Source organism: Coregonus lavaretus (assembly GCF_964263955.1).
Source record: "Coregonus lavaretus genome assembly, chromosome: 10".
NCBI classification, from domain to species: domain Eukaryota; kingdom Metazoa; phylum Chordata; class Actinopteri; order Salmoniformes; family Salmonidae; genus Coregonus; species Coregonus lavaretus.
In genome coordinates this window covers 47,497,954-47,523,083 of record NC_139997.1, presented here as the reverse complement: position 1 = coordinate 47,523,083, position 25,130 = coordinate 47,497,954, and the positions used below count along the sequence as shown (strand labels likewise).

General features: G+C 41.8%; 1 protein-coding gene across 1 annotated transcript in view; it reads left to right on the top strand.

The window, feature by feature from the left end:
• The first annotated feature begins 285 nt into the window (after positions 1–285).
• Positions 286–25,130, top strand: part of LOC311136713 (nipped-B-like protein B) — a 65,889-nt gene continuing 41,044 nt past the window's right edge. Inside the window, exons 1-4 of the mRNA XM_084170961.1 lie at positions 286–604; positions 9,376–9,525; positions 13,846–14,011; positions 14,142–14,242. Of these exons, the coding sequence (XP_084027087.1) occupies positions 9,462–9,525; positions 13,846–14,011; positions 14,142–14,242 (331 nt within the window). The 5' untranslated portion in view covers positions 286–604; positions 9,376–9,461. The remainder of the gene's footprint in view (positions 605–9,375; positions 9,526–13,845; positions 14,012–14,141; positions 14,243–25,130) is intronic.

The following is a 25,130-nucleotide window of genomic DNA, read 5'->3' as shown; positions in this document are numbered from 1 at the left end:
TATCTTATTTTATTAACTAGCTACAACTACTTACATTTGTTTTACAGGCTGCATACTCACGGATGACCTCGACCTCTCCAAAACATTTACTGTAGCTGTGTGGATGGTATATGTGTACAGTAGAAATCATACCAAAGGGTAGCAATGCAGAAAGCGGCGGAAGTAACTGTGTTGCTGTCTATGGTTGCTGCTGCTAGTTGGTTTGGCGCCGGTGGAGGGAGTTATTCCTGCAGCAGTTCTTCCGGTCGGCATTTTGTTCTGCGAGAGAAGGGGGATAGTCTGAGTGGATCCCTTTTATCACCGCGTCAATAGCGTTCCTGTTTTTCACATTGGATTGTTTTCCGAAACCAGTCGGAATTTGCACTCACTTTCTGCTGGGGTTGGGGAGAAACCGGTACAAGGACCGGTTATGGGAACGTTTGCCCCCTTTAAGCATAGATGTTTGCAGTGAGAAGGAAGAAGAACGAACCCTCCCGACCCGGATTATTGTTGTTATATTATTACTGGTACTCGGAGGAGCTGTTAGAGTGATAGAACGGAGAGGGAGCTAGAGACACGGTTCCAACCACTTTGCAACCATTTCTTTTTATCAACACATCCAGAGGTAAATATGATTGTACAAGATAGATTTAGGAGCACCATCAAAAAACAATTCCGATCGGCTACACGGGTGTTGTTTATATTCAGTGAAACTGGTTAGATGCTATGGAATGCACCCTTTCTTTTGCTTATTGCCTTGTATCCGCTCATAGGCGTCGGGTCGGGGTTACGCTTCCTCAGGCGAGTCCGAGGTTCAGTTAGCAAGCTAATAGGCCGACGTAGGCCATTGAAACGGTGAAAATAAAATCCTTATCCACACGAACAATCATGATAACAAACCAAAAGGGATGGCCTTACCGTCGCAAAGGAATGACTGTGTGGGCGAGTCAAAGCAAGCATGGTTTCGGTTGCAGTCTCCGTAGTTAGCTAACGTTAGCTAGCCTTAGCTAGATAGCTAACTTTTGTTAGCTATCTAGCGAGGTTTGGAATATTATAGCTAGCTAGGTGCGTAACCTAACTAGCTAGTTGTTAGCTATTTAGACAAAACTAACAAATGCAACTACATGATTTTCTCATTAGTTTAATGTTTGCTGACGTTTATGGTGGAGCCAGATGTGCTGAGAAATAGGCTTTAGCTAGTTATCTAATGTTACACACAAGCTAGTGGTAGTGGCTAGTATATTTTTGCAACGATGGCAACTAAACTGGTTGAAACGTTTGCCTAACAAGCTGGGCAAGCTTCCTTTTCACAGTTTAGAGGCTACCAAATTGTACACATTCAGCATAACTTACCTCTTCACTTATACAATTATAGATGCAGCTTTATTCACCAAGTTATCTAGTTACAATTTATCAAATGGAATCAGATACACCACAGAGATTTAACATGTCTTTTCTAGTTGATGACATGTTAAATATACCTATAGCTATTCCCTTTGCACTGGATCGGTTATTTCAAACAAAGTTGATTCATTTGTTTACAGGGAAATTAGCAACATATCAATGTAGATATTAATCTAACTTGATAAAGCAAATAAATATAGCTACCTTGCATGGAAATCTTAAAAGATCTTCAGGAAAAGTGATGTGCAACACTGGGTTCTTGTATAAAAAAAAAACCTTGGCAGTAATAAATCAGGGCTATGTTAGACTATTGCCTAGTAGATGATAAGAAAGTTGATGAATTACATTGGACCCTAATTGGTTTTGGGCTGTGCAATTAGTAACCTACTCGCTACTGTATCTGACTGATTAACATTATTGTGTTGCCAGAGAGGGAGAGAGGCCGATGTGCGGCAATGTTGTCAGCCAGAGCAGCAGAGAGTAAAATCAAGAGTCCGTAATCATGAAACCAGCTTGCCGTCAAACGGTTCTCATCCAATCTGGGTGATCATAGCAAATTATTGGCATCCAGGTATAGCTACATGAGCTAACTATAACTATGTACAGGGCTAGCTAATGTTACTCAAGGAGTGAGTCTCAGTTGCTAACAATGGTTAGCCTCCTGGCTAGCAAATTATGCTTAGAAGGCCCTCACTGGATCAATCCCAATACCCCCCCTTAGCCCTCCCTCTCGTTTTCGAGTGCCCCTTGTTGGGGGAGTGTCCCTCAAATGGAGCAACTAGTGGTAGGGAGAGAGAAATAACCCTATGGCATGGGACATCACGAACAGCAGAAGCCACCAAAGGATAGCCTACCATGCAGTTCATTGACGAAAAGCCTTGTGTTTTTTCACAATGCCTGTACTGGCGGCAGCAATAGCTTTACTTATATTTCTCATGCCGCAAATACGTACTTACCATATGAGCAACATATGAGAACTGCAAAACAACAATGTGCCAGTAATGTACCCCTCCTCTGGCTGTAGTTCAATGTGGAATAGTACTGAAGCAGCATGATTTAAGATTAAGATCACTTTATTGGTCAATTGCACACGAGGTCCAACCAAAATGTTACTTTCGCTTTTAACCCATCCCCTCTGAAAGGCACACATACAGGTTTTTTGGAGAGGTGCGGGCGGCTGCCACACTTGGCGCCTGTTCTTGTGGGGGGTTAAGTGCCTTGCTCAAGGGCACAACAGCAGACAATGGCATCTAGGATTTGATACCAGCTACACTTCGGTTACCAGCTCACATCCCACCCAATTTCTCCAGTTGGACCCGGGATTTGAACTGGCAACCCTTCAATTGCTGGCTCGCCTCTCTAACCTTTAGGCTACCTAACGCTCCTTTCCATAATAGCAGTTTGACATGTAACAGTCACATTTCCTTCACTCAGTCATTTTCTGCAATTAACCAGGGGAAGCAATTAAACATTAAAACCAATGTTCTGAACTAATATTTATACCAATCGTTTTTGGGTCTATACACAGATCGGCTATATAGCTACGCATCCATAGACATACAGGTATTTTTTATCCTCCACTCACAGTAAGCAAGAAAATAGTTAGCTAGCTACGTTACTTCAGCTGCATTGCATGACAAATATCTTAAATCTCTAACGTTACTACTACAATAAAGAACAATGACACGTCAGAATTTTAAATTATTTTTTATGAACAGCAAGGCAAGCTTACAAAATGGTTTATTCAATTTGCAGTGAAGTTAAATGCTTTAGCTAGATTCTTTACATCCACTAGGTTTCACAAGATTACAGCCTGGTTTGCTCAGGAGTCCCTAAAGCATTAATCAACACGAATTACAATTCATACAAATGTCAAACAGCCATATAGCAAGCTAAATGTATAACTAGCTGGCTAATGTTAGTTAGTCAGATAGCTTTTTAAATAGCAATAAACGTAAATGTACTTTATGACAAACAAAAATGCATAATCATTTGTCTCTACATGAACTAACATATTCGTCTGAATTGTACATGTTTTGCATGATTTGTTATGAAGTTATAATTACTTACATTTGCTTCCATCCTAGTATTTTTGTCAGCCATTATTCTGTGAAGCAGGGTCATTCCACCTCAAAAAGCACAAGGAAGAGGATTTTGACACCCACCATTTGATTGTTCTGAAATCGTTTCTGTTGTTAGAAACAGATAAGATTTGCATTCCTACAACATTATTTTGTTGCAATATAATTTAATCTGAGAAAATAACCTAATTGATTGCACCTACAGTACCAGTCAAAAGTTTGGACACTCCTACTCATCTAAGGGTCTTTATTTTTACTATTTTCTACATTGTAGAATAATAGTGAAGACATTAAAACTATGAAATAACACATATGGAATCATGTAGTAACCAAAAAAAGTGTTAAACAAATCAGGGTAGTCGCCTGGAATGCTTTTCCAACAGTCTTGAAGGAGTTTCCACATATGCTGAGCACTTGTTGGCTGCTTTTCCTTCACTCTGCGGTTCAACTCATCCCAAACCATCTCAATTGGGTTGAGGTCGGGTGATTGTGGAAGCCAGGTCATCTGATGCAGCACTCCATCACTCTCCTTCTTGGTCATATAGCCCCTTACACAGCCTGGAGGTGTGTTTTGGGTCATTGTCCTGTTGAAAAACAAATGATAGTCCCACTAAGCGCAAACCAGATGGGATGTTGTATCGCTGCAGAATGCTGTGGTAGCCATGCTGGTTAAGTGTGCCTTGAATTCTAAGTAAATCACTGACAGTGTCACCAGCAAAGCACCCCCACACAATCACACCTCCTCCTCCATGCTTCACGGTAGGAACCACACATGCGGAGATGATCCGTTCACCTACTCTGAGTCTCACAAAGACACGGCGGTTGGAACCAAAAATCTCAACTTTGGACTCATAAGTCCAAAGGACAGATTTCCACCGGTCTAATGTCCATTGCTCATGTTTCTTGGCCCAAGCAAGTCTCTTCTTCTTATTGGTGTCCTTTAGCAGTGGTTTCTTTGCAGCAATTCGACCATGAAGGCTTGATTCACGCAGTCACTGAACTGTTGATGTTGAGATGCGTCTGTTACTTGAACTCTGTGAAGCATTTATTTGGGCTGCAATCTGAGGTGCAGTTTATTGCCAATTTCTGAGGCTGGTAACTCTAATGAACTTATCCTCTGCAGCAGAGGTAACTCTGGGTCTTCCTTTCCTGTGGCGGTCCTCATGAGAGCCAGTTTCATCATAGCGCTTGATGGTTTTTGCGACTGCACTTGAAGAAACTTTCAAAGTTCTTGACATTTTCCGGATTGACTGACCTTCATGTCATAAAGTAATGATGGACTGTTGTTTCTCTTTGCTTATTTGAGCTGTTCTTGCCATAATATGGACTTGGTCTTTTACCAAATAGGGCTATCTTTTGTATACCACCCCTACCTTGTCACAACACAACTGATTGGCTCAAACGCATTAAGAAGGAAAGACATTAGACAAATTAACTTTTAACAAGGCACACCTGTTAATTGAAATGCATTCCAGGTGACTACCTCATGAAGCTAGTTGAGAGAATGCCAAGAGTGTGCAAAGTTGTCATCAAGGTAAAAGGGTGGCTACTTTGAAGAATCTAAAATATAAAATACAATTTGATTTGTTTAACACTTTTTTGGTTACTACATGATTCCATATGTGTTATTTCATAGTTTTGATGTCTTCACTATTAATCTACAATGTAGAAAATAGTAAAAATAAAGAAAAACCCTTGAATGAGTAGGTGTGTCCAAACTTTTGACTGGTACTGTAAATTGGCCATTTTAATTTATAGGATTATTATCATATTTAATAAATATAGTACCTAACATCTGATCTTGACCCAAAAATGTTCTAACAATGGGTTAGACATGAGGAATCCAAATAAATGGTCAAAAGCCACCCACAGACCCATACACACCCCACCCCAATAATGAGTATATAGTGTCAGTTCTCTTATGTTTCATAAGTAGTATGGAGCTGCGGCTCGGAGTATTGTGTATTCATCCTATGTAATGTATTCTCAGTGAATTTTATGTTCCCCCCCCATTCAGAGAATTAGTAATTGAAGTTGTTGGGTTTACGTCCCATCCTACATCCTGATATTACCAGGTTATGACCCCTAGATGGTGCTGTTCCTGTTATTAGGTGATTATTTTTTGAAGAACATTTCTATGGTAACGAATCCTTCAGAACTAACCTGCTCCGGGGCAGGCTTACGCCACTTACCCTGAATGAAATTACTGAGCCACGAGTTGAGGACCAATGAAATCAGATCCCCCCCCACCATCTTGCGTCATCGTCCTGTTCATTTGAGGAAGACAATTGATCAAATATTTAATTAATCAAATGTTTTTTTGTGTGTAAAAAAAATAGTCATGTTATAATATATCATATTACAAATTTAGTAATGACAGAATGCATTTTAAACTTCACGCACAGTAACACTTTTGTATGACAAAATCCAATTATTTTATCAATAAGAGTGGGAAAAAAGGTGCTTGTGGTTGTGCATTGAAAAGCACGCCAAAGTTGGAATTAACGATATGTAATGAAATGAAGACAGCACTATTTCACACCACAGCCTGCTGAATTTGCAAGATAACTTTTCTTTCGTTTTGATTTCAGAACAAATGAAAATGTGGCACCGTCGTCTCAATGAAGAGTTTGGCGTTCGACTAGCCATGTGCGACATGCACGCACAGTTACAAGCCTGCTAGATTAGTGGCAGGCGGACAAGCAATATCCACCGTTCTAGTGTGGATGAAGCCTGAGCTGGAATGTGAGGCTGGTTAGCTTTAGAAAACCCTGAGTAGATCTAGCTTGTTTCGTAGGATACCCCTCTGGTATGACAGCAACCCATACTTTGGTTTGGTTTACCTGGCCACTGTTTCAAATGCTAACTTTTTAGCATTTGTGTCACAAATCAAATGCAAGTCTATATTACAATTTTCACTCTTAGTGTCCAAATCATCCTAAAGTATCAAAAAATGGATTGTGGAACGCAATGATGTTACTTACAGATGATTTGGATATGAATCGCGAAAATGCTAATCTAGGTACCATTGACTTGCATTGGATTTGTGCCACAAATGCTAAAAAAGTTAACATTTAAAACAGTGGCCAAATAAACTAAACCAAAGCATGGGTTGCTGGGGGGGGAGAGATTATTAAAAAAAAAAAATCGCCTAATAGCAGGAATAGCACCATTTAGTGATCAGAACCTGGTAATATCATGATGTAGGATGGGACGTAAACCCAACAACTTCAATTACTAATTTCTCTGAACAGGTGGAAAAAAACATCACCAAATTCACTGAGAATACATTACATAGGATGAAGAAACAATACTCAGAGCTGCAACTCCATACTACTTGTCAAACAGAACTGACACTATAAACTCATCGTGGCCCGTGGATTACTTTTGACCACTTCTTTGGATTCCTCATGTCTTGCTCATTGTTAAAAAAAAAGTTTGGTCCATGTCGGATGTTGGGTACTATAATTATTGAATATTATATGAATCCTATAAATTAAAATGGCCAATTTGGGTGCAATCAATTAGCTTAATTTCTCAGAGATCAATTAAAAAATATATATTTTTACCAAAGAATGCTTCCGGAATGCTTATCTTATCTGTTTCTAACTACAGAAATTATTTCAGAACAATCTGAGATGGTGGGTGTCATGGCATGCTGAAATGAAATGGAACAACCCAGCAACTCTACAGGGTTGGGTCGCAGAGCTTCATGGGAGTTTTGGGAAACACTCAATAGAAAGTCTGCATTTCGATTCGCTTCGTTTAGAGGGCCAATTAGTGGGCTGAAAAGGCACTACAACTCGCTCAAAGTTGAATTGGAATACCACTACGACTCACAGGATCATGCCAAAGTTTTTTGGGGGGGATTGAGACACTATTTCGCAATACCCTTGAAATTGGTGCTGGTGAATGAGGTAGCTACCTGACTAGGTTAGGTGGTAACTAGCTAGCTAACTGGCTAGATGGCTGAGCAGCAATGGGATAAAGCAGAAATACCATTCAACTATTACATTTACATTTTAGTCATTTAGCAGACGCTCTTATCCAGAGCGACTTACAGTTAGTGAGTGCATGCGTTTTCATACTGGTCCCCGTAGTTGGCTAATAAAGGTTGCGTGCACATGTTAGCTAAATTAACAACCTAATTATTTATGAAACATGTTTACTAAGTAGCGTATTGCAAATTATGGCAAAGATCACCCGTCTGTTATGCTGCCACGTATCTACAGGGAAGAGGACTAGCTAGCACTTTATGCACAGATGCAGTGCCTAGCTTGACTTGCCTTTAGCTAGTTAAATGGCCAGTGTAGCTACTTTTTCAATGTTATTGAATTCAGCTAGCTAGTACATTAGCTTCTGCTTGCATGAGCAAGCTAAATGGCCCATTTATCTGTGGAAAATGTTGTGGCTATCCCATATGACTGAATTAGTTTACCGTGTTGGATTGTCATTGACCAACACATTTTAGCCTACACATACAAGCTGCAGGTTTGCTATATTCATGGCAAATGTATTTGTATGAAAGTAGCTATCAAAGTACAATGGCAATGCCTGAATGTTACTGCTTGAATGATGGTTATTTACCAGAAAGAAACACATTAAAAGAGGAATTGCATTCTTTCTTTCCATCAGATAATCCTTTGTGCTGCTTGCTCGCCCACCCTCTTACCCAACCAGCACAGCCCCAGAGTGACCATAAGCATTTGCATCCAGAAAGGGGTGGCAGTTTTCATTTAAACACGCATGGGCACACACCTCATTCTAGGATTATCAAGGTACTACCCCAGTAACCACTGATAACGGAGCTGTACCTATTGCTATGTGTTGCCGAACCTTGTCTCTACTGTCAGTCTCGTGTTGATCATGCTATAGTGGGAGAATTACTCCTCTGGTTGTCTTCTCCTCTGACAGTGGCTCCAAGGAAAATAGTAGGGAATGATAATGAGGTGTTCAGTCCAAATGCACGAAGATAAGTGCATACTCTTTAAATGGACTGCAGTTCAGTCCTGATAAAAAACATACATCTGCATGCTTCAGTTAAGTTTAGCGCATTAATTCGGAACTGTCCCAAAGCCATTGCATTATTAGTAGGAAAAGAGCTGACTGTATTTCGTATGGGATGCTTTGATGACACCCCTGGAACTTTTCAGGGCAAGCACCACCAGTAATATGCACATGCATGTCTGCAAAAGTGCTGTACTAGTAGTGTGTTTGCTCTGCCATCCATCGACCACTTTCCCCATGTGTACAACAAGTAGCCTTTTTTACTCAGTATGAGATTTCATGAATTAATGATTCTATTGCTCCTGCTTCATAATGGAATATGCAAGGTCATGTTTATCATGCAAAAACCTCAAGGTGCTGCCTGTGTGAAAGTTGTCAGTAATTGCTAGGCTATATTCAAATAAAGCTCATGAGCTTAATAACCTTGTAATTACCAGTTTAACCCTCTGCAGATGTTGCTACCCTAGTGCTGTTGCACCACTCTACTCTGTGCAATCCCCTCAGCCCTGGCTGAATTATAGTACCTAATTAATGTAAACCCATTAGTTCATCTCTGATTACTGATGATTCTTCCCCAACATCACTTTGGTTTTTGATATGAAAGCCCCTTAATTCTGTTTTCAACAATACTTTGGTTTAAAGGGATAGTTCTGGATTTTGGCAATGAAGTCCTTGATCTACTTCCCCAGAGTCATATAAACTTGTGGATACCATTTTTATGTCTCTGTGTCCAGTATGAAGGAAGTTAAGAGGTAGTTTAGTGAGCCAATGCTAACTATCCCTTTAACATGCTCTTGCACCTCTTGAGCACAGTGTTGCAAATTGAGGAGTGTCGTGTGATATTCTGAATAGGCCAGCTCTCACTGCCAGTGGCTGTTCTAATGAAGTCCTCTCTATTCTACAGCGGTTGGGAGATGTGAGGAACAGTCGGAGGGCGACGACATTGAGCAACCTGTGCATCGACACGACCCCCACACCCCCATCTTCAGCATGAATGGGGATATGCCTCATGTTCCCATCACTACTCTTGCTGGGATCGCTAGCCTTACTGACTGTAAGTATTACACTGCCACTCACACATTCACTGATATACAGTGCATTCGGAAAGTATTCAGACCCCCTGACTTTTCCAAAAAAAAAATACGTTACAGCCTTATTCTAAAATGTATTCAATTGTTTTTTCCCCTCATCAATCTACGCACAATACCCCATAATGACAAAGCAAAAACAGGTCTTTAGAAATGTTTGAAAAATTTACTTTGTTGAAGCACCTTTTGCAGCGATTACAGCTTTGAGTCTTCTTGGGTATGACGCTACAAGCTTGGCACACCTGTATTTGGGGAGTTTCTCCCATTTATTCTCTGCAGATCCTCTCAAGGTCTGTCAGATTGGATGGGGAGCGTCACTGCACAGCTATTTTAAGGTCTCTCCAGAGATGTTCGATCGGGTTCAAGTCCGGGCTCTGGCTGGGCCACTCAAGGACATTCAGAGACTTGTCCCGAAGCCACTCCTGCGTTGTCTTGGCTGTGTACTTAGGGTCGTTGTCCTGTTGGAAGGTTAACCTTCGCCCCAGTCTGAGGTCCTGAGCACTCTGCAGCAGGTTTTCAGCAAGGATCTCTCTGTACTTTGCTCTGTTAATCTTTCCCTCGACCCTGACTAGTCAGTCTCCCAGTCCCTGCCGCTGAAAAACATCCCCACAGCATGATGCTGCCACCACCATGCTTCACCGTAGGGATGGTGCCAGGTGTCCTCCAGAGGTGACACTTGGCATTCAGGCCAAAGAGTTCAATCTTGGTTTCATCAGACCAGATAATCTTGTTTCTCATGGTCGCTGAGTCCTTTAGGTGCCTTTTGGCAAACTCCAAGCGGGGTGTCATGTGCCTTTTACTGAGGAGTGGCTTCCGTCTGGTCACTCTACCATAAAGGCCTGATTGGTGGAGTGCTGCAGAGATGGTTGTCCTTCTGGAAGGTTCTCCCATCTCCACAGAGGAACTCTAGAGCTCTGTCAGAGTGACCATCGGGTTCTTGGTCACCTCCCTTTCCAAGGCCCTTCTCCTCCGATTGCTCAGTTTGGCCGGGTGGCCAGCTCTAGGAAGAGTCTTGGTGGTTCCAAACTTCTTACATTTAAGAATGATTGAGGCCACTGTGTTCTTGGGGACCTTCAATGCTGCAGAAATGTTTTGGTACCCTTCCCCAGATCTGTGCCTTGACACAATCCTGTCTCGGAGCTCTACGGACAATTCCTTCGACCTCATGGCTTGGTCTTTGCTCTGACATGCACTGTCAACTGTGAGACCGGTGTGTGCCTTTCCAAATCATGTCCAATCAATTGAATTTACCACAGGTGGACTCCAATCAAGTTGTAGAAACATCTCAAGGATGATCAATGGAAGCAGGATGTACCTGAGCTCTATTTTGAGTCTCATAGCAAAAGGACTGAATACTTTTGTAAATAAGGTATTTCTGTTTTTTATTTTTAATAAATTTGAGAGAAAGAAATTGACCTGTTTCGCTTTGTCATTATGGGGTATTATGTGTAGATTGAGGGGAAAAAATAATTTAATAAATTTTAGAATAAGGCTGCAACGTAACAAAATGTGGAAAAGGTGAAGGGGTCTGAATACTTTCCGAATGCCCTGTAGCTACATTTAATACATTTTTAACAAAGGCTCTTCTTACGGATACCTGGAAAGCAAGTGAAAAGATGATAGCGGGGCCAGGCTATTTTTCAGAACTGAGTCTACTGACATTTAGACCAGCTGCAAGCTTTGATGATACATTGGCAAAGTACATTTATAAACTGGGTGGTTCGAGCCCTGACTGCTGATTGTCCGTGGTATCAGACCGTATACCACGGGAATGACAAAATATTTATTTTTACTGCTCTAATTACGTTGGTATCCAGTTTATAATAGCAATAAGGCTCCTCGGGGTTTGTGATTTTTGGCCAATATACCACGGCTAAGGGCTGTGTCCAGACACTCCGCGTTGCTTCATGCCTAAGAACAGCTCTTAGCTGTGGGATATTGGCCATATACCACATCTCGGGCCTTATTGCTTAAGTATAGCATGGCTTACACTACTTCAAAGGTAACTACGGCATGTTTATCTACAACCTAAAATAGTCTGGTTTCAGGGGAGATCTATTGACAGCATGGGAGTCAATTTGACCATTCTAACAATATTTCTAACGTTGTCAGAATGACATGGCCAATGATGAATAGAGGGGAATCCCAGTTTTCCAACAGTCAGAATTTTCTCATCTACCAATATTGAGCATTTGAGAGGCGGTTTTACAACCGTATTTATCAGTGGTTAATTAACGCACCCGTCTATCAATTTGCGGAAAGGTTTTTTAGGACATCTGACATGAAAATGACATTAATAGATACTAATAATAGCTAAATGGTTAAATATGCCTACCAAGATAACTAGTCAGGCTACATGATATGTTTTGAATTGGCTATCTATTGTTATTAGTCTGTCTTATTATTATATAGGCTACCTGTTTCTACAATGTCTCTCTCTCTCTCTCTCTCCTCGGCACGGGCACATACGCAGATTCACACACCATGATTTTTCCGGGATTTTCATGATCATACGAACTCTGTCTGCTGACCAAAAATAAGCTAGAACTGGGAAAATAACTCACTTCTATCACAGAATATCAACGTGCACACGCGGCTTTGCTTTTAGTGATTTTTTTTTTTACTTGTCCATTCTAACAACTTAAAATGATATTCTTCTTGTCTGACAATTTGTTTTACTTGTCCCGCCCTGTATAGTATGCAAAGTTATAGTATACAAAGCGGTTTTCAAAATGTATACAATCCTCAAAAAAAAAGTTGGGACCATTTGGCTTGCTTTATGGTCAGTGCTGCCAGTCGCAAAGCTAATTTCTTGGTATTTAGATTATTAATTTACTAAATTGGCAAGATTGAGCTGGTTTGATTGCTCCTGTGTTTCCTGTTGTAATAAAACATGAATGTACTCTACATGAATATTGCAGTCTTGATATTTAGGACACACTGTTATTGATGGTACTTTTCTATAGCCTTTGCTTTAGAGTTGCATGGGTAATGTGATGTATAGTGCTGGTAGAAAGTATCCACCTGTGCACATTTTGTTGCCTTAGTGCCTGGACTTTCAATGCAATAAATTACACAGTGGCCAAGTGTTGGCAATTTGTCTTGGTTACAATTTTCAGGCAAATGTTCTGTGCATGTGCACGTGTGCCGCGCGTTTTTTAAAATGTTTGTGGCAGGTATCCTGAGCTTGACAATTCACAAATATAAACAAGCTTAGTTATCCAATAGCTTAGGTAGCTTGAATACAAATATGACCTCTGACGAAGAGCCATGAGGCTGAAACGTTGGCACAAAATAAACAAGTGACTTTGCAAGTACAGTGTGTGAGAAAATATTTTCTTTGGAATTATTATTCAACATTTCCTATCCACCTGCTAAGCAATCCCTAGATGTGCATTTCACTTTTACAGGGGTCGCGTTAGTTCAGAAATCAATAAAATGCCCATTCGTGAATTCTCATCCGTGTGGAGAAGTGCAACTGAAGCACAAAATTAGTATGATGTCGAGCAGAAATTACAATAAGAAGCATTTTAGATCTACGTTTACAAAACACAGCAAGATATTTCTTATGCGTTTTTTATATATTTCTTTCTGCGTGGAAAAACGCATAATTCTGCGTTAACGCAACCCCTTCTTGTAGGTTATTGTCCTGCCAAAAGGTGCATTTCTCTCCAGGTGTAAGGTCTTTAGCAGATGGAAGCAGGATTTCCTCTATTATTGTTCATGCTTAAAACTATGGATGGTTTTATGCATTGATGGGTAGTATTGAATTTACCCCTAACTTAATACTTTGCATTTAAGTTATACAATGTATGTGTTTGAAATTTTATTTGGAAGGAGGCTTTTCAGTATAGGCTTCCTTATTGTCACTCAAGCCAATATCGGGGAGCAGCTTGGATGTTGATCCATCCATCCACTATTTTTCCCATCTCAGCGATTTAACCCTGTAGGTGTTTTATTAGTCACCCAGCCACCCATCAGGCTAAAGCGCTTATCAGAGTCCAAAACATCTATGCGTCTGCACAATAGTTTTCTAGAATATTGGACCATTGGCTTTCATACTTTTCGAATTCTCAGCACAGCTCAAGCAATTGCTCCAACCGTCGCCACATTCAAATCAATAGGAGCCGCGTACGCGGAGCCGCATTGGTTGGGAATTTTAGGGGGGTGCGCGGAGGGGGCTGTACGCGGACGGTGGTCTCTGAGCTTTGTCACAATGGGCTGCCGGACTATCAAGGCTCTGGCCTCTGAATTACACTTAACCGGTCTGCTCTTCCTCTTTGCAGTGTTAAACCAGCTGCCCCTGCCATCCCCTCTCCCCGCCACCACCACTAAGAGTCTGCTGTACAATGGGAGGATCGCGGAGGAGGTCAACTGTCTGCTGGCCTGCCGGGATGAGAACCTGGTGTCCCAGCTGGCTCACAGCCTCAACCAGGTTTCCACAGAGCACATGTGAGTACCTCACCACCCCACACCTTTCAACGCTAGTGGTCACAACAGCTGATAAGAGAGAGTGTGAACAGTTCTCTCTTATTATGTGCCACAGTTGCATTAGTTGATTCCCCCCCCCCTCCCATTGCAGAGAGCTGAAGGACAACCTGGGCAGTGATGACCCGGAGGGAGACGTGCCTGTGCTGCTGCAGACAGTGCTGTCTAGGAACCCCAACATCTTCAGGGAGAAAAGTAAGTTAGCCCGATTCAGGGTGATAAGGAGAGAGTGCCTCTGACTCTGTATTGGAGCACAGTGTATGGCCTAACACAGTGCTGACTGTGTCCCTACTTCTTAGGGCCTTGATTTGTTGTCCTAAAAACATTTCCTGGGTCTAATGCGTTTTGTGAGTCAAAACCGCTTCTTGAGGCGTTGCAAGGCAAGCTTTGCTGTCTTTATGATTTTTTTAGTTGGCGCCGTACTTGTAGCTTGAAAAGAGCTTGTGGTGGATTTAGTTGGCATCTTGATTGCCTTGAGTATACTTGATAGACATTTAATTGCTTTGTGATATATAGCACTGTTGGACAATAGGGTTGGACGATGTCAACCTTTATCCTATCGTGATTATGTACTCATAAAACATTGTGATACACAATGGTATGGCCCCCTATTGGCCAACCAGAATGTATATAAAATATAAGAAACATCTGCTAAAACCACCATTGGGCTAATAGCGTGAAATCGCATGCTACTATTTAGGGCTGGGAATTGCCAGGGACCTCACGACACGATATTATCATGATACTTAGATGCCAATATGTATTGCAATTCTCATGATTCTATATGTATTGCGGTTTTATAGTGATTTGATGTTGCAAACATATTGTTAACTATATGTCTGCTGCAGAGAGACGAGAGAGCATGAGAAAATGTGTTTTGGTCATGGAAATTAATGTCCTGAAAACATGTTGGCTCATTTTTTAAGAAGATGGAGAAAAAGCTATAGGATGAAAAATAGTTTTAGTGCAGGTACAGCCGACTAGCGCTAGCTAACGCTACCAAGTAAAACAAATTATATTTATATATATATATATATATATATATATATTATTTTTTACAGTATTGATATAATGTTTTTTTGCCCCATCACTACTACAACTGGAAGAATCATAATGAAATATAATGTTGTTGAAAGGCAGAGGCACATGATGGAGCAAAGTGACAGTCAACTGATGAGGAACGGACTGTCTTACCGTAGTGAGTTAGGTTATAAATCTTAGGCTGGATAGAAGCAAAGTCTACCATCTTCAGATCTAGATAATAATTGCTTTATTTGCCTCATCCTCCTCTCTTAAAGGATAGGTAGCATAAACGTAACATATGGATTTGTATTTGTATACACATCAAAAGTCCCAATGCAAAGTTACACCTCACTTTTCAATTTATCGAGTTATGACATAAAACCGATCAGAATTCCGAAGACATGTCGGAAAATGTTTTTCCAGGGTGTGATGTCAGTGAGGGAAATCGTGGTCCTCTGTAGCTCAGCTGGTAGAGCACGGCGCTTGTAACGCCAAGGTAGTGGGTTCGATCCCCGGGACCACCCATACACAAAAAAATAATAATTATGCACGCATGACTGTAAGTCGCTTTGGATAAAAGCGTCTGCTAAATGGCATATTATTATTATTATATTATAAATCATATAGCTATAGCGAGAAAAATCCAAAATAGATTTGATGTCACCTAGCGCACTAGGCCAAGGTGGAAAATGTTACAAAACTTGCATAGCCTACTTCACAGAGAACATGTCAAAAAGTTGACAAAACAAAAAGGAAAACAGACGAGGTACTACATACACAGTTAGAGCAAGCAGGTATGATTTTCTCTTTTGTTTTGAGCCCACGGCAAGAAGGCACCAGAGCCTGCCGTGCTAACGGGTTCCCACTAGATAACACAGGCACAAAGTCTGTGAAGAGCATGAGAATGCTAATGTTAGCTAGCTTGAGCTAGTTACTAAGCTAGCATACAAACTAACATATGACGTTGAAAAATAGTGCATTGTGGGTAGTTCAGAAGATATCCAGAAATAAGTTAATAAAAATCGAATAACCCAAAAACATAACTATGTTTGTAGTTATAGGTAACCAGATCACGACTACAACTAAGTTACTACGTCTTTGACCACACTCTGTGCTATTGTTTGTTCTACCTCTCATAAAGCTGTGATTGAGAATAGCCTAGGCCTATAGACTCCGACTTTCGTTCTTGTTCTTTTTGAAAGTGGCAACTTTAGGACAACAGTACCTTCTTAGGCTATTAGAATTTTTGGGTAATAGGCTACTGTTCATAACTTTCATTTGTCCTAAAGCTTTTATGATAGGCCTAGTAGGAGGCAGTAGAGGCTGCTGATGGGAGGACGGCTCATAATACTGGCCGGAACGGCGTAAATGGAATGGCATCAAACACATGGAAACCATGTTTGATGTATTTGATACGATTCCACCTATTCCGCTCCAGCCATTACCACGAGCCCGTCCTCCCCAATTAAGGTGCCACCAACCTCCTGTGGTAGAAGGATAGGTTATCAGCCTACGATTTTTTTAAACAGCTAGACACAAGATAGTTAAGGAGTGTCCGTAAAAAAGAAATGAATAGCCTAGCTTTACGCTATAGGCAAAGGCCCATGCATCCAACATTAGAGAGGGAAACAATATTTTTTTGTGCTGCTTTGGTGGAATTCTCTGCTCTGTCTACTAGACATGAAAGAGTAGGCTATATTCCTTGGCCAATTCAAATCAAATGGGGTTTGGGACAAAAAGGGAAATTAAGCTTTTAAAATAACAAGCCAGAGAACAGACTGTCCACTGCAAAAGGCCCGTCATCGTCCAACATTGGAGAGGTGAGAGCGAGAGAGAAAAAAGGGCATTTCCATCGAAAAGGACCCATGAGCAGCAACATGTGAAGTTCATAGGAGCATACCAAATTGGGTGTCAAATGAAAGCTAAGAGTCTATATTTTGGGGAAATTAAGGCATAGATAAATGTTTTAATCATTTTCCATCTTGGCATAAGTAAAGGCTTTGATTTCTGGATAAACAGATGAAAAAGGGGTCTTAGAAAACATCTACCAGAAAATGTATTAAAAGGTATCACAAATACATCAAAACACAATGATGTTGACATAAAGACCCCTGCCAACTAATATCAACACATATTTAGTTTTGGAGAAATTGTTTAAGTGTAAGTTTAAAGCTGCAATATGTCACTTTTTGGGTGACCCGACCAAATTCATTTATCTTTAAGATATTTTCTAATTTCTCTCCCTCATGAGGAGGGAGGATAATGAAGTAAAAAGTAATGGTAGACCTACCGATTACTGATATCATTTTTGTTTAGGAATTATTAAGTGATTCTAACTCCCACAGTTGATTTCTTCAAACCAAGCTGCTTACCTATTGCAGATTCAGTCTTCCCAGCCTGGTGCAGGTCTACAATTTTGTTTCTGGTGTCCTTTGACAGCTCTTTGGTCTTGGCCATAGTGGAGTTTGGAGTGTGACTGTTTGAGGTTGTGGACAGGTGTCTTTTTATACTGATAACAAGTTCAAACAGGTGCCATTAATACAGGTAACGAGTGGAGGACAGAGGAGCCTCTTAAAGAAGAAGTTACAGGTCTGTGAGAGCCAGAAATCTTGCTTGTTTGTAGGTGACCAAATACTTATTTTCCACCATAATTTGCAAATAAATTCATTAAAAATCCTACAATGTGATTTTCTGGATTTGTTTCTTCTCAATTTGTCTGTCATAGTTGACGTGTACCTATAATGAAAATTACAGGCCTCTCATCTTTTTAAGTGGGAGAACTTGCACAATTGGTGGCTGACTAAATACTTTTTTCCCCCACTGTATATGACAAGGGAACATTCCCACCTCTTTCATTGTCAATAATAACATTTTGCCAATATTCTTGATGAAGAATTGTTAGTAAGCTCACTGGTTTGAGACCACAAAAATAGCACTGCTAATAGCTCAATACTGGCGCCGACGAAGATGGCGGCCTCGCGACTAGCTCTTAGGAAACTTTGCAGTATTTAGTTTTTTTATGTATTTTTTTTAACATTATTAGCTCAAAGTGTTTTGCATCATTACATACAGCCGGGAAAAACTATTGGATATCAGAGCGGCGGTAACTCACCAGCATTACGTCCAGGAATACGACTTTCCCGAAGCAGATCCTTTGTTTGCTCTCCCCAGGGCAACTGAACTGATTCCAGCGGCTGACCCAAAACATCGCCGGCGGAGGAGAGGCACTCGGAGCGGCCTGCTGGTCCGACTTTGGATGCGCGCACACCACCCACCGCTTCCAAGTATCCTACTCGCTAATGTTCAATCTTTGGTTAACAAAGTCGACAAACTATGGGCAAGGATTTCTTTCCAGAGAGACATCAAGGCCTGTAACATACTCTGTTTCACGGAAACATGGCTCTCTTGGGATATTCTGTCGGAATCGGTCCAGCCAGATGGGTTCTCAGTTCATTGCGCAGACAGGAATAAATATCTCTCCGGGAAGCAGAAGGGCGGAGGTGTGTGATTTCATGATTAACAACTTGTGGTGTAATTGTGGTAACATAGAGGAACTCGAGTCCTTCTGTTCACCTGACCTAGAATATCTCACAATCAAATGCCGACCGTATTATCTCCCAAGAGAATTTTCTTCGGTTATAGTCACGGCCGTGTATATCCCCCCTCAAGCCGATACCACGACGGCCCTCAAAGAACTTCACTGGACCTTATGCAAACTGGAAACCACATATCCTGAGGCTGCATTTATTGTAGCCAGGGATTTTAATAAAGCAAATTTGAGGACTAGGCTGCCGAAGTTCTATCAACATATCGACTGTTGTACTCGGGCTGCTAAAATCCTCGACCATTGCTATTCAAACTTCCGGGATGGTTAAAAGGAACTCCCCAGCCCTCCTTTCGGCAAATCTGACCACGACTCCATTTTGCTTCTCCCTTCCTATAGGCAGAAACTCAAACAGGAAGTACCCGTGCTAAGGACTATTCAACGCAGGTCTGACCAATCGGAATCCACGCTTCAAGATTGTTTTGATCACGCGGACTGGGATATGTTCCGGGTAGCTTTCGAAAATAATTTTGACATATACACTGAAACAGTGACTGAGTTTATCAGGAAGTGTATAGGTGATGTTGTGCCCACTGTGACTATTAAAACCTACCCTAACCAGAAACCGTGGATAGACGCCAGCATTTGCGCAAATCTGAAAGCGCGAACCACTGCATTCAACCATGGCAAGGTGACTGGGAATATGGCCGAATACAAACAGTGTAGCTACTTACTCCGCAAGGCAATTAAACTGGCAACACATCAGTATAGAGACAAAGTGGAGTGGCAATTCAGCGGCTCAGACACGAGACGTATGTGGCAGGGTCTACAGACAATCACGGACTACAAAAAGAAAACCAGCCACGTCGCCGACACTGATGTCTCGCTTCCAGACAAGCGAAACACCTTCTTCGCCCGCTTTGAGGATAACACTGCCACTGACGAGGCCCGCTACCAAGGACTGTGGCCTCTTCTTCTCCATGGCCGACGTGATTAAGACATTTAATCATGTTAACCCCCGCAAGGCTGCCGGCCCAGACGGCATCCCTAGCCGCATCCTCAGACCATGCGCAGACCAGCTGGCTGGTGTGTTCAGGGACATATTCAATCTCTCCCTTTCCCAGTCTGCTGTCCCCACATGCTTCAAGATGGCCACAATTGTTCCTGTACCCAAGAAAGCAAAGGTAACTGAACTAAATGTCTATCGCCCTGTAGCACTCACCTCTGTCATCATGAAGTGCTTTGAGAGACTAGTCAAGGATCATATCACCTCTACCTTACCTGTCACCCTAGACCCACTTCAATTTGCTTACCGCCCCAATAGATCCACAGACGATGCAATTGCCATCACACTGCACACTGCCCTATCCCATCTGGACAAGAGGAATACCTATGTAAGAATGCTGTTCATTGACTATAGCTCAGCATTCAACACCATAGTACCATCCAAGCTCATCATTAAGCTCGAGGCCCTGGGTCTGAACCCCGCCCTGTGCAACTGGGTCCTGGACTTCCTGACGGGCCGCCCCCAGGTGGTGAAGGTAGTAAACAACATCTCCACTTCGCTGATCCTCAACACTGGGGCCCTACAAGGGTGCGTGCTCAGCCCCCTCCTGTACTCCCTGTTCACCCATGACTGCGTGGCCAAGCACGCCTCCAACTCAATCATCAAGTTTGCAGACGACACAACAGTAGTAGGCTTGATTACCAACAATGATGAGACCGCCTACAGGGAGGAGGTGAGGGCTCTGGGAGTGTGGTGCCAGGAAAATAACCTCTCACTCAACATCAACAAAACAAAGGAGATGATTGTGGACTTCAGGAAACAGCAGAGGGTGCACCCCCCTATCCACATCGACGTGACCGCAGTGGAGAAGGTGGAAAGCTTCAAGTTCCTTGGTGTACACATCACCGACAAACTGAAATGGTCCACCCACGCAGACAGTGTGGTGAAGAAGGCACAACAGAGCCTCTTCAACCTCAGGAGGCTGAAGAAATGTGGCTTATCACCTAAAACCCTCACAAACCTTTACAGATGCACAATTGAGAGCATCCTGTCGGGCTGTATCACCGCCTGGTACGGCAACTGCACCGCCCATAACCGCAGGGCTCTCCAGAGGGTGGTGCGGTCTGCCGAACGCATTACTGGGGGCAAACTTCCCGCCCTCCAAGGCACATACAGCACCCGATGTCACAGGAAGGCCAAAAAGATAATCAAGGACATCAACCACCCGAGCCACTGGCTGTTCACCCCGCTATCATCCAGAAGGCGAGCTCAGTACAGGTGCATCAAAGCTGGGACCGAGAGAATGAAAAACAGCTTCTATCTCAAGGCCATCAGACTGTTAAATAGCCATCACTAGCACATTAGAGGCTGCTGCTGCCTATTGAAATCACTGGCCACTTTAAGAAATGGAACACTAGTCACTTTAATAATGTTTACATATCTTGCACTACTCATCTCATATGTACAGTTGAAGTCGAAAGTTTACATACACTTAGGTTGGAGTAATTAAAACTTGTTTTTCAACCACTCCACAAATTTCTTGTTAACAAACTATAGTTTTGGCAAGTCGGTTAGGTAATTTTTCCAACAATTGTTTACAGACAGATTATTTCACTTATAATTCACTGTATCACAATTCCAGTGGGTCAGAAGTTTACATACACTAAGTTGACTGTGCCTTTAAACAGCTTGGAAAATTCCAGAAAATAATGTCATGGCTTTAGAAGCTTCTGATAGGCTAATTGACATCATTTGAGTCAATTGGAGGTGTATCTGTGGATTTATTTCAAGGCCTACCTTCAAACTCAGTGCCTCTTTGCTTGACATCATGGGAAAATCAAAAGAAATCAGCCAAGACCTCAGAAAAATAATTATAGACCTCCACAAGTCTGGTTCATCCTTGGGAGCAATTTCCAAATGCCTGAAGGTACCACGTTCATCTGTACAAACAATAGTACGCAAGTATAAACACCATGGGACCACGCAGCCGTCATACCGCTCAGGAAGGAGACGCGTTCTGTCTCCTAGAGATGAACGTATTTTGGTGCGAAAAGTGAAAATCTATCCCAGAACAACAGCAAAGGACCTTGTGAAGATGCTGGAGGAAACAGGTACAAAAGTATCTACAGTGGGGAGAACAAGTATTTGATACACTGCCGATTTTGCAGGTTTTCCTACTTACAAAGCATGTAGAGGTCTGTAATTTTTATCATAGGTACACTTAAACTGTGAGAGACGGAATCTAAAACAAAAATCCAGAAAATCACATTGTATGATTTATAAGTAATTAATTTGCATTTTATTGCATGACATAAGTATTTGATACATCAGAAAAGCAGAACTTAATATTTGGTACAGAAACCTTTGTTTGCAATTACAGAGATCATACGTTTCCTGTAGGTCTTGAACAGGGATTTTGGCCCACTCCTCCATACAGACCTTCTCCAGATCCTTCAGGTTTCGGGGCTGTCGCTGGGCAATACAGACTTTCAGCTCCCTCCAAAGATGTTCTATTGGGTTCAGGTCTGGAGACTGGCTAGGCCACTCCAGGACCTTGAGATGCTTCTTACGGAGCCACTCCTTAGTTGCCCTGGCTATGTGTTTCGGGTCGTTGTCATGCTGGAAGACCCAGCCACGACCCATCTTCAATGCTCTTACTGAGGGAAGGAGGTTGTTGGCCACACATGGCTCCATCCATCCTCCCCTCAATACGGTGCAGTCGTCCTGTCCCCTTTGCAGAAAAGCATCCCCAAAGAATGATGTTTCCACCTCCATGCTTCACGGTTGGGATGGTGTTCTTGGGGTTGTACTCATCCTTATTCTTCCTCCAAACACGGCGAGTGGAGTTTAGACCAAAAAGCTCTATTTTTGTCTCATCAGACCACATGACCTTCTCCCATTCCTCCTCTGGATCATCCAGATGGTCATTGGCAAACTTCAGACGGGCCTGGACATGCGCTGGCTTGAGCAGGGGGACCTTGCGTGCGCTGCAGGATTTTAATCCATGACGGCGTAGTGTGTTACTAATGGTTTTCTTTGAGACTGTGGTCCCAGCTCTCTTCAGGTCATTGACCAGGTCCTGCCGTGTAGTTCTGGGCTGATCCCTCACCATCCTCATGATCATTGATGCCCCACGAGGTGAGATCTTGCATGGAGCCCCAGACTGAGGGTGATTGACCGTCATCTTGAACTTCTTCCATTTTCTAATAATTGCGCCAACAGTTGTTGCCTTCTCACCAGGCTGCTTGCCTATTGTCCTGTAGCCCATCCCAGCCTTGTGCAGGTCTACAATTTTATCCCTGATGTCCTTACACAGCTCTCTGGTCTTGGCCATTGTGGAGAGGTTGGAGTCTGTTTGATTGAGTGTGTGGACAGGTGTCTTTTATACAGGTAACGAGTTCAAACAGGTGCAGTTAATACAGGTAATGAGTGGAGAACAGGAGGGCTTCTTAAAGAAAAACGAACAGGTCTGTGAGATCCGGAATTCTTACTGGTTGGTAGGTGATCAAATACTTATGTCATGCAATAAAATGGTAATTAAATACTTAAAAATCAAACAATGTCATTTTCTGGATTTTTGTTTTAGATTCAGTCTCTCACAGTTGAAGTGTACCTATGATAAAAAGTAAAGACCTCTACGTGCTTTGTAAGTAGGAAAACCTGCAAAATCGGCAGTGTATCAAATACTTGTTCTCCCCACTGTATATCCACAGTAAAACAAGTCCTATATCGACAGAACCTGAAAGGCCGCTCAGCAAGGAAGAAGCCACTGCTCCAAAACCGCCATAAAAAAGCCAGACTATGCTTTGCAACTGCACATGGGGACAAAGATCGCAGTTTTTGGAGGAATGTCCTCTGGTCTGATGAAACAAAAATAGAACTGTTTGGCCATAATGACCATCGTTGTGTTTGGAGGAAAAAGGGGATAGCTTGCAAGCCGAAAAACACCATCCCAACCGTGATGCACGGGGGTGTCAGCATCATGCTGTGGGGGTGCTTTGCTTCAGGAGGGACTGGTGCACTTCACAAAATAGATGGCATCATGAGGAAGGAAAATTATGTGGATATATTGAAGCAACATCTCAAGACATCAGTCAGGAAGTTAAAGCTTGGTCGTAAATGGGTCTTCCAAATGGACAATGACCCCAAGCATACTTCCAAAGTTGTGGCAAAATGACTTAAGGACAACAAAGTCAAGGTATTGGAGTGGCCACCACAAAGCCCTGACCTCAATCCTATAGAAAATTTGTGGGCAGAACTGAAAAAGCGTGTGCGAGCAAGGATAGATACTTTTTGTAATGGGGCGGCGGGTAGCTTAGTTGTTAAGAGCGTTGTGCCAGTAACCGAAAGGTCGCTGGTTCTAATCCCCAAGCCGACTAGGTGAAAAATCTGTCTGTGCCCTTGAGCAAGGCACTTAACCCTAATTGCTCCTGTAAGTCACTCTGGATAAGAGCGTCTGCTAAATGACCTATTTATTTATTTATTTATTAAGGAGGCCTACAAACTTGACTCAGTTACACCAGCTCTGTCAGGAGGAATGGGCCTAAATTCACCCAACATATTGTGGGAAGCTTGTGGAAGGCTACCCAAAACGATTGACCCAAGTTAAACAATTTGAAGGCAATGCTACCAAATACTAATTGAGTGTATGTAAACTTCTGACCCACTGGGAATGTGATGAAAGAAATAAAAGCTGAAATAAATCATTCTCTCTACTATTATTCTGACATTTCACATTCTTAAAATAAAATGGTGATCCTAACTGACCTAAGACAGGGAATTTTTACTAGGATTAAATGTCAGGAATTGTGAAAAACTGAGTTTAAATGTATTTGGCTAAGGTGTATGTAAACTTCCGACTTCAACTGTATATACTGCATTCTATTCTAAAATATGATTCTGTATCTTAGTCCATGCCGCTCTGCCATTGCTTGTCTATATATGTATATATTATTAAATCCCATTCCTTACTTTTTTGTGTGTATTGGGTATATGTTGTGATATTGTTAGATATTACTGCACTGTCGGAGCTAGAAGCACAAGCATTTAGTTACACCCGCTATAACATCTGCTAAACACGTGTATGTGACAAATACAATTAGATTTGATTTGAAAATACTGTGATTGAATATTTTTTTCTCCAGAAATTACATTATTTGAAAATGTAAGTTCATTATCATTTAAACACACTTTCTACCTGGTTTAAGTTATTTAAGTCCAGGCTGGAGTATTTATTCATTGTAAAAAATATATATATATACAGCTCTGGAAAAAATTAAGAGACCACTGCAATTTTTTATTAAATCAGCATCTCTACATGTATGACAGACATTCCATTCCAGTGTCTGTTGAATTCCAACACAGGCACACCTCATTCTACTGAATTAGGTACTGATTAGGTGATCACCTGAACCAAATCTTATTTAACGAGGAAAAGTATAAAAACCACTGCTGTGGTCATCACTATTCTCTTGCAATAGGACCAGCTGGATGGCAAAAACAGTGCTAAA